Source organism: Manacus vitellinus, unplaced genomic scaffold (genome assembly GCF_001715985.3).
Source record: "Manacus vitellinus isolate BGI_N305 unplaced genomic scaffold, ASM171598v3 scaffold_26_pilon, whole genome shotgun sequence".
Classification (NCBI taxonomy): domain Eukaryota; kingdom Metazoa; phylum Chordata; class Aves; order Passeriformes; family Pipridae; genus Manacus; species Manacus vitellinus.
In genome coordinates this window covers 7944779-7954734 of record NW_021939960.1, presented here as the reverse complement: position 1 = coordinate 7954734, position 9956 = coordinate 7944779, and the positions used below count along the sequence as shown (strand labels likewise).

At 54.3% G+C, this 9956-nt stretch overlaps 1 protein-coding gene across 1 annotated transcript in view; it reads left to right on the top strand.

Moving 5' to 3' along the window:
* The first annotated feature begins 9484 nt into the window (after window positions 1-9484).
* PRPF6 (pre-mRNA processing factor 6) overlaps window positions 9485-9956 on the top strand; it is a 23511-nt gene continuing 23039 nt past the window's right edge. The window contains exon 1 of the mRNA XM_029960336.1: window positions 9485-9648. Within this exon, the coding sequence (XP_029816196.1) occupies window positions 9586-9648 (63 nt within the window). The 5' untranslated portion in view covers window positions 9485-9585. The remainder of the gene's footprint in view (window positions 9649-9956) is intronic.

The following is a 9956-nucleotide window of genomic DNA, read 5'->3' as shown; positions in this document are numbered from 1 at the left end:
GCGTGGGCTCTGGTGGGTGGCCTCAGCATGAGTGGGCACCCACCGAGCCTCCCTGGTGCTCGGTATTCCAGCAAGGAGCAGAACAGCATTGCCAGAACCCGTCACTCCCCCAGGGTGACAACCCCCCAGGTATTTTTGGAGGCGCCTGCCTTTAGCTGTCACACACGACTCCCAGCCAGGGACCATCACCAACACAGCCACCAAGGGGCCGGGGTCTGGCTGTGCACCCTGCGGTTATCCTGTGCTGGGTGGGACACAGACACTGCTGGGTGCCCAGGACAAGGACAAGAAGATGCCTGTGCTGTGGAGTATCACACATGTGCCTGTGATACTCCACCTTTGCAAGGGGTTCCCTGTCACAGACCCATTGCAGCATAGGGCAGCAGCCTCACCCTTGTTTTAAGATGAGGGTTAAGCACGTTGTGTGCTGATGAGCTGCCATGGGCCAGGGCTGTGAGGGTGTAGGGGATGGCAGTGACCTTGCTCTTAGCCTTGCGTGGCTGTTCATCGCCCTTCTTGGATCTGGGCTGTGCAGCTGTGTGTGTGTGTGTGAAGCACTTGCCAGAATTAAATTCAGCTCCCTGAATCAATAGGAGCTTTCCAAAATTTTGGATGCTCAATCAGGAGCTGCTCTGGACCAGGCTTGATGCTGGCTCAGCTCCACACCGGGAGCCAGCCAGGGCTGCCATGTTCAGCGAGCCAACTGTGCTGCCACTCACGGAGCGGGGACATTGAGTCACAAACCATTTGTGTAGTGGGGACACCAGGCCACAAACCCTCTGTGTAGCCTGCAAAGAGTCTACTACTAAAATACCCCCTCAAGAATCCCTTGGGGGGAATTGGCATTCCTCCTCCTCCTGCTGCAAGAGAGCAGGCAGGGCAGTACTGCTTGTTGCAGGCAGATAAGGAAAGAATGTATTCTCTATCCCTCTGAAATTCCCATTTCTCCCTCAGTCTCTGTCTACACATGGAGCTTTTGAGCCATGGCAGAAATTTTCCAAGAGAAATATGGTTAAAGAGGGACCTTGGCAGGAAAAGGCTGGTGTCACTTGAAAAATGTGTGCAGATTACACCAAGCTGTTATTAAAAATAAGTGCTGTGCTGTTCCCAGCCTTTGCTTTCACTGATTTTTCTGGTAGTAATTGCACTTCTCCAGGAAAGGTTTCATATATACAGGGGAAAGAATTTACTTCCACTTCATCTGCAAATGGGTTCAGTGCCAGCCCAGCATCCCAAAAGTGCCTGGGGAAGCTCAGGCTGCTCATCCCTCTGAAATTCCAAAGGGTTTTGAGAAAAACCTTGAGCCTCGAGATGCATGAGGAGGGTTGGGGAGATGGTGTGGTCCCACACATCCCCATGCCTGCTCCATGCTCCAGATATCCTCAGCTTTACAGCTTCCAGCATCACTCCTGGGTTATCACTCAACCTCTCCCATGGTGGAACATCTCTTAACAAGCCCCATCAACCCTGTCTTGCGATTTGGTCTGACTTTGGGTCTTTTAAAGTCTGATTGAGGAGTTTCCACAGTTAAACAGGAGTTAGTTAGCAGGGAGGCAAAGCCCTAAACCCAGACTATAGCTTGGGAAGTTGAAAGCACGGGACAGGGGTTCGTTTTCTCAATGCATTGGTGGGTTCAAAGGAGACAAGGTGGGGACAGCAGCACCAGTGAGCCCTGGACCAACAGGCTGCCCCTCTAAATGTGTATGAATTTGGGAGAGCACCAGTGTCCCTGTGGGTACCGTCCCTCCCCACCGCCAGCCTCCGGAGAGGGTGCGAGGCTGGGATGATTCAGCACGTTCGTTTTTCAGAGAATAAAGGAAGTAATTAAACATCAGCTTTCCTCCCGCCGCGCCCCGCGAGGATGAGAGGGAGGAGATGAAAAGCCTTCAGACGGAAGTTATTTGTCCAAGGAGAAAAGTGGCTAATTTCTCTGGTGCTTTGCTTGTCTGCTCGCTGATGAAAACCGCTCGTCAGCAGGAAAAGGGAGCACCCAGCAAGGGGGAGGAACCGGAATCTCACATCCATCGGTGGCCAGGCAGGTGGCCTCGGTGGCCTCGGGACATCCTGCCTTGTCGGGATGTCACCTCCACAGAGCCCCCCACAGCACCCACCCACGGGCCTGAGGGCTGTGAATGCAGGTGGGTGTTGGGGACTACCCCCCTCCTTGCAGCCCCGTGGGTTGGGAACTGACAATCCCAAGCCAAACACCACAGAGGGGTTTTCCCAAATGCCCCCTACCCCCAAATTTTTTGGGCAAAGAGGTTAAAATGAGCTTGTTAAGGCACTTGCAGGGTGACAGAATCAAAAACAGCTTCGTGCTGAAGCCTCCTGCCTGGTATGGGGTGATGGATGGCACTTAACCAGGCATGGAAATATTTAGTGTTCTGAAAATCTCTCCCTGAAATGAATTTATTTTCTTGTTGATAATAAAGCACCAAACCTCAGTGCTGCAGGGTGGGGGGTGCTACAGGTCACATCAGAGCTCTGGCTTATAGAGCCATGGGGGTCCCTGTGCTCTCCTCTGGTCCCTGGCCAGGCAGGTGACCCTCCTGCCACTCATCTGCACCTTCCCAAGGATGATGATTTACTGGCAGAGAACATCCAAAGTATTGCTCCCTGTTTGATGCTCCCTGGGACACAGAGGGGGGGTTGAAACAACGGAAGCTCATCCATTTGGAGGTTTATATAGATATATTTCTAATTGGATTTTGGCACGTCACGGTTATTTTCAAGGCAGCCTGTAATTATTTGAGAGCGTAGCCTGATCACCTCCTTTCTCTCGGCACAGAGGGTTGTTTTTTCTCTTTAATATTGTTTCCCAAAATGAAATTGTGAATTTGCAGCTTAATCCAATGAGATGACACACACGCAATGGCACCGTCCTCAAGGACACGGCAGGACGCCCGGATCCACCTCTCCCAGGTTTCTAATCAATTACCAGCAAGGGTAGAAGATATAAAAACAGTGTTTTAATTCTTTTTTGGCAAGGAAAAAATAAACATATGTATTTTAAGCAGGTGTTCGTGGGCGTTTGATGAGGTGGGGAGGTTTTGCTGGTCCTGCTGTAGCTCTGCACCCCGTGCAGGGATGCTGAGACGATGCTGCCCCGTGTCCAGCTGCATCTCCGCCGGGCTCGGGGCAGTGGAATGCTGTTCTCTGGTATTTTCTCTCCCAACCGAAACCTGATGAAATTCCCATTAATTTGAGGGTTTTATTTTTGCATGTGTTGCAATTTTTTGGGGGGCCAAAATAATTTCATCCAGCTCCATCTGCTCTCCATTAGGGAACTGAAGCTCAAGCAGGTTGGATCCTGCCGTCCTCACCAGGGTTCCCCCCAGGCCGGGCATCGCCACCGCCCCAGCGCTGTGGCTGTTATTCCCTGCCCAGAACGGGCACAAATGAAAACCATTATCCGAGCAGAGTTTTCCAGCATTTCACAGCTAATGACCATAGCACCGCCCTGCTGCATCTCAGCAGCCTCAAGTTCTTATTTTCCCCAAGCCCGATTTCAGGGCTCGGGGCTGCATTCAATTGCTACCGAATCCGATTTATTATTTACATTGCAAGGTACAGCCTGGCATGAATTGATTTGCTGTGCTCTGATTGCCACTGCACGCTGCTCTGGGATCTGGGAGCTGGTTGCTCATTCAGGCAGGATGCAAAATCAGGGATTCAGAAGTTTGGGAGTGCCAGGGTTCAAACTGCCCGGGCATCCCAGTGGTCTGTCTTCTGCTCCTGCCTTTGGTTGCATCTCTCAGGATGCAGGGAATGCTGGTCCTGGGTTAGCTTGTGTCTCCCCAAGAGTTGTCACCCTGGTGCTGTGAAGATCAGGTGGTTGCAATATCTCACCTCTCATAAGAAGTTGGGTCTAGGGAAAGAGAGGGGCCAAAGTGACACAGGGAGCACAGAGCAAACAGTGAGAGCAGAGATGGGAAGTAACAGAATTGGGAAACAATTGGAAGCCCTGGTGTTTTGAGGGATGTTTAGCAGGCCATCACCTTCACCTTCATTATCAGCTTCACTTTCACCTTCAACTTTATCTTCACCTTTGCCTTTACCCTCACTTTCGCTCTCATCCTGCCCATGTTTGGAGCTTGCAATGCCTTGGATGGCAGAAATGATTGAAAACCCCCCAAACCTGAGCCCTTTGCTCCAGAGCCATGGAGACCAGAGGCAGCAGGGGTTTAGGCAGCTCTGCCAACAGTTTGTCATTGGAGATGGACCCAGACCAGCAGGTTGGAGGACAGGACCATGGACATGCTGCCCTGGGCATGGGGAAGCTCCACACCTGCCTCATCCATCTGTCCAAATCACTGGCTACTCTGGGAAACGTTGTCCTTCTCCCAGAGCTCTAGACTTTGGACATTCCTGGAGGAAAAGACAATTTTAAGGAATCCTTTTGGGCAGCATCATTAGCATGCCACTGGCAAGACACCAGTGCCTCTGAGCTCTCTTCCACATTCTTCCCGGCAAACCTCTGGCTGGTGTCAGCTCTGCTCTCTCAATTGCCAAGGGTGTGAGCTCAGTGATGAAGCCCTTTAGAAGCCTCTGCTAATTGTCTCTGAGACTTCAGATGGCTTTGGGGGGAGACGCTCAGAGGCACCTCGCTCCCTCCCAGCTGCTGTGGGAGCTCAGCACCTGCTGCCTCCGGCTCTGGTGCAGCTTCTGTCTCGCACTGGAGCTCGTCTTGGGGTGTGAAGGGGAGCAGACGCCACAGATGCATCCTCGGGGTGCCTCTCTATCGTAGCAAGGGACTAATTAAAATTTCAGGATATATATTTACCTAATACGGAGTTGATTCGTTAAGTAGGACATCCTGTCTTCAGAGGATTTCACGGCATCGGGTGATAATCAAGTGAGAACAGACTCCAAAAGCGTTAATTTAGGAGCCGAGACGGTAGGGATTGAAAACGAGCCGCTGTTTTAGTCTTCTCTCACACTTCGATGTCTGAAACCCAAGTAATCATCCCATTTGGGAGTGCAAAGCAGCAGCAGCACCCCCCATCAAGCACCATGCTGGCTGGGGGTGCAAGTGTGACTGGGGCTGTGGTGGCTGAATTTGGGCTCTTTAACCTCCCAGGGCTCAGTGGAGGAGCTCACAGTGCTCCAGGTACTCCTGGTACCTCTGGGATGTCCTGCTCCTGTGCATGGCACTGGCACACAGGCAGGGGCTGGGTTTCTGCTCAGAGCTTGCAGGCAGGAGTTTTGCAACAGGAATATTCACAGAATCATGGCATAGATTGGGCTAGAAGGGACTTTTAAAGTCTATTCCATCTCATTCCAACCCCCCTGTTATGAGCAGAGACATCTTCCACTAGATCAGGTTGCTCAAAGCCCCATCTAGCCTGACCCTGAACACTTACAAGGATGGAGCAGCCCCCATCTCCCTGGGTAACCTGTGCTGCTGTTTTACCACCCTCACAGTAAAAAACTCTCCCTTATATTTGATCTAAATCTCCCCTCTTTTAGCTTAAAGCCATTTTCCCTTCTATCCCAACAGGCAGGCACTAGGAAACAGTGCATGGGATGAGCCCTGCTGCTGATCCTGCCCTGCGGGTGCATTCTTGCTGCGCCATGTGATATTTAAAAGCACGAATTCCCAGCCTCGGGAGAGCCCTGGGGTTTGTTTTCTCGTCGTCCCGGGAGAAGCCGCTGCCGCCTCCACTTTCCCCCGGGACACAGAGGGGGCTTTGTGCGAGCTCGGGGCCGCGGGGGCCCCTCCACAGCCACGGGCTGGGCAGCTCCTGGCTGGGCTTCGGGCTGGATCCTGAGCTGCCAGTCCCCGGCAGGATCCGCCTCGGTGAGCTCGTCCTTGCGCTCCATCCAAGTGATTATTTTTCACTTTCAAGCCTTTGTGAGCGATTACCCCCGTGGCCGTGCCGACGTGCCCAGCATCCCCTCCCACCTCGCTGTTCTTAGAGAGTCAGACAGAAATCGAGCTTGGAAAGTCCCAAGTCAGAAGCGGGATGATTCTGCATCCAGGAGACAGGATCGACCTGCTGTCAGTAGTCCCATCCCTCTGGAGTTTTATTCCTCATCCCAAAAATGCTGTGGAGGGTGCTAAGAAGTGCTGTACTGACATGCAGACCAGGCAGCAGCTCCCTGAAGTTGGTGCAGCATATTTGCATTGTTAACAGGTGCTGTTACCCTTTCGCCCCCTCTGATTTTGTTGCAGAGGGGAGAAAGTGTCTCCTCCCTGCTTCCCATGCCATTTTGAGGTGTTTTGGGAGTTCAGAGCAATGCCAACGTTGGCAGCAGACACACCGGGAACACCCCACTCCTTCCCACCAGAGGCCACAGGGAATGGCCACCTCCTGGTCCTGATGATCCCGGGAGGAGCTCAGGGTATTCTCCCAACCTCACTTCTCTCCTCACCACCCCACAGTAGCATTAATCAGAATAATTGCTGATTAAGAACCTTGCTGTGCTTTTGCCCATGTTCCTGCAGCAAACCCATGTCAGGGCTTGGGTAGCAAAGGGAAATCCAAGGAGAAACCCATGGGGTGCCCGAAGAGCAGAGCTGGGCTGGTGAGGATGCTCAAGGGCCAGATCCTGAACCACTCATCCCTGTCACACTCCAACATAGTGGGAAGGTCAACCCAGAGCTCCGAGTGCCTCCAGTGCAGAGGGTCAGTGGGATGTGCAGCCAGTGCTCTCCCCTGCACTCACCATACCAAACACCGGGTCCATGCCCAGAGATGATTAAAACACATTTATGGTTGATTTTCCTCAACCTATAAGTTATTCTGAGTTTTCTCCTTGGTTGGAGTGTGCGTGCACTGCGAATGCTGGTCGCCTGTGGGAGAGAGGAAACCTTCCTGCATCTGGGAAGGCTGGATGTTGTTGTGTAAAGAGAAGATTTACAGCCCTAACACCAGCACCATGCCGGGGTCACACTGCTGCCAAACCCTCACCTCAGCTCTGTCTTGCAGGGGACAGCCCCAAAAGTGAAATTCCTGCTTCCAGGGAATTGGGCACTTCCCTGCTCTCCCCATACTTCCGTGGGTCAAGGAGGTCCCTGATGGGCTTGTGTTTGTCCTCGATCCTCTGGAAGGATGGGGGGGGACCAATTTGCCCTGAAACCCCCCCAAATTTCCCCCATCCAGCCCACGGGGAAGACCCTCTGGTGCTCCATGGCACAGGATGTGCTGGAGCAGGGATGCAGCTCTGGGTGTCGAGAGGAGGATGGGCTTGCTGGGACAGGCTGTGGGGTCTGGGAGCCCCACATCCCTCCCTGGTGCTGAGGATGTTCCCGTGGGCTCTGCCCTCACTCCAGGGTGCCCAGCCAGGAGAGCTGGGATGCTGCAGCCTCCCTCTCCCTCTGCCACTCCAACAATTTGGCAAAAGGGATTTTATTTTTTTTTTCTCTCCAGCAAAACCCAAAAATAGATTGATGGGAAGCGGCTGGGGGCTGGGATGCCATTAGCATGCAAAATGGGGCTATTTATCTTCCCCGCAGCTGGTTTCTGCTCCAAGACCTGGCAGGGACTGGCAGTGGGAGGCAGGGCTGTGCTGGGAGGGGGCGGTGGGACAGTTCCCAAAACAGCCCATTCGCACCCCTCTTGCTGCCCTTGCCCCTGTGGTCTGTGACCCTGAGCCTCTCCCGAGGGACAAGGAGCTTCTGCCTCTCTGTCATGGGCATGGTTTCAGGGTCACCTGGAGACTTTTCAGGTGGCAGATAATTAATCCTGGCACCAGCTGTGGGTGGGCAGGAGAAACCTGCCCAGTGCTCTATCTGGGGAAACCAAGGCAGGAGCTCCTGGGACAGGCTCAGGTCCCTTGGAAAGATGGATGAGCAGAGGTGGTCAATCCATGCACCCCAAGGGGCTGGACCCATGCTCCCTGTCCCCTTGGGACACCTCGTTCCCTTGGCACTGCCATCCCTGCTGTCACCACACAGCAAAGACGAGGGTGAGAGACTCCAGGCTGGTGAAGGAATGAGCAGAAAACTTGCTCCTGCTCCCAGAGATAATTTTTCTTGGGAAGGAAGGGAAGCAGAGGGAGGGGGGAAGCAAAGCTCACAAGTTCCACGATAGCACAGCTTCAGCATCCCCACCCTCAGCCCCATCATTCCAATCATCTTCATCACCTTCATACACACCATTCCCATCCACACCATCCTAATGTCCACCTTTCCCAATATCCCCATCCTTATCATCCCCGTCTCCACCATCCCCATCATTCACATCCCCATCCTTATCATTCCTACCCCCATCATTCCCATAATTCCCTATATCCCCATCCTTATCATCTCCATCTTCACCATCCCCATCATCCCCATCCCGCGACATTCCCATCATTGCCACCATCCTCACCAAGGCTCGGGACCGCCGGGGCGCCAGGGGGCGAGCTGCTCCTCGGCGGGAGCGGAAGTGCCGCTCTGCCCTCGCGGGCGGCCCCGACTGCTCCTGCCGTCGCTTCTGCTTCCGCCGCCACCGCCGTCGCCTCTCGGTCGCCTCCATCCGCCGCGTTCCCTTCCCGCCTCGTCGCCACTGGCACCATGAACAAGAAGAAGAAACCGTTCCTGGGCATGCCCGCGCCCCTGGGCTACGTGCCGGGGCTGGGCCGCGGGTGAGACGCCGCCCGGGCCCGGCCTGGGCCTTCCCCGACCCGGTCCCCCGACGCCTGTCTGGGTGTCCTCGTCCCTTCCCCGCCCGACCCCGTCCCCTCTTTAGCTGGGCGGGTTTGTGTTTAAAAGCGAGCCCGGCCCCGGGGATGAGGCCCCGGGTGCTCCAAACGCCGCTGTTGGGAAGGGTTTGTGTCCCTCCCTATTCTGTGCCCGTGGGGCCCTCTGAAACACTATCAAACGGGGGGTGTCTGTGCAGGGAGCATTGAGGAGGGTTTGATGGGGGCTAGGGCCGCCTTTGGTGGGGCTGGGGTGTCCTTTGGTGGGAGTGAGTTGTGTTTGTGTCCCTCGATTTGTTTGTGCCCTCGCCTGGGGAGGTCCTGCCGGCTGTGCCCGGGAGCTGCTGCCAGGCAAGTGTGGGGTTTCAGAGGAGGCCCAGTGGCCCCATCCCTGCACCCAGACCCTCCTGTAGTGACTGGCAGCCTGCAGGGCCAGCTGCTCACTGTGTTTAACACTGCTTAGGAGGGAAGCCTCGTCTGGGTGCAGGATGGCAGAGCAGTGAGCCAGGTGGTTGCAGAGTCCTTGTGGATGAAGTTCTCCCTGTAAAAGGTTGCCAAGAGGAGCTGTGGCTGCCCCATCCCTGGAAGTGTCCAAGGCTGGGTTGAACTGGGCTTGGAGCAACCTGGTCTAGTGGAAGGTGTCCCTGCCCATGGCAGGGGGTGAGCTTTGAGGTCCTTTCCAACCCGAACCGCTCCATGATCCTAAGGACATTTTCCCCCCAGACTTTGTGGGCACGGCGAGTGGCTGACGCCGTTCTCACGAAGGAGCGATGTTCTCCCTTGCCCGTTCCAGGCGGTGGCTGGGACAGGCTGGGGTTGCAATGAGCTGAGCAGCCGCTGGTTTGTCCCCCCAGAGCCACGGGTTTCACCACCCGCTCCGACATCGGCCCTGCCCGCGATGCCAACGACCCCGTGGACGACCGGCACGCGCCGCCCGGGAAGAGGACGGTGGGGGACCAGATGAAGAAGAACCAGACTGCTGACGACGACGACGAGGACCTGAACGACACCAACTACGACGAGGTGACGAGCTCTGCATCAGCCTGCACGTGTTTTTCCCCAAGTGCAAGAGGAGTCCCCTGAGCTCTCTGCCCTTGGCTGAGCCTCCAAGGCCAGAATTTCCTGTAGTTTGCAGCCAGCGTTTCCTTTTTTTCGTATGGATTTATTGAGACCTAACAGTGCACACAGTGTTGTGGTGCATACAGGGTTTTGTTGTGGCCTTGCTCCATGTATTGGGGTCTAATTATCTATACAGATAGATAATTTTCTATATAGTTTATAGAATTATATATATTATGTATGATATATATATAAAATATATAATACATATA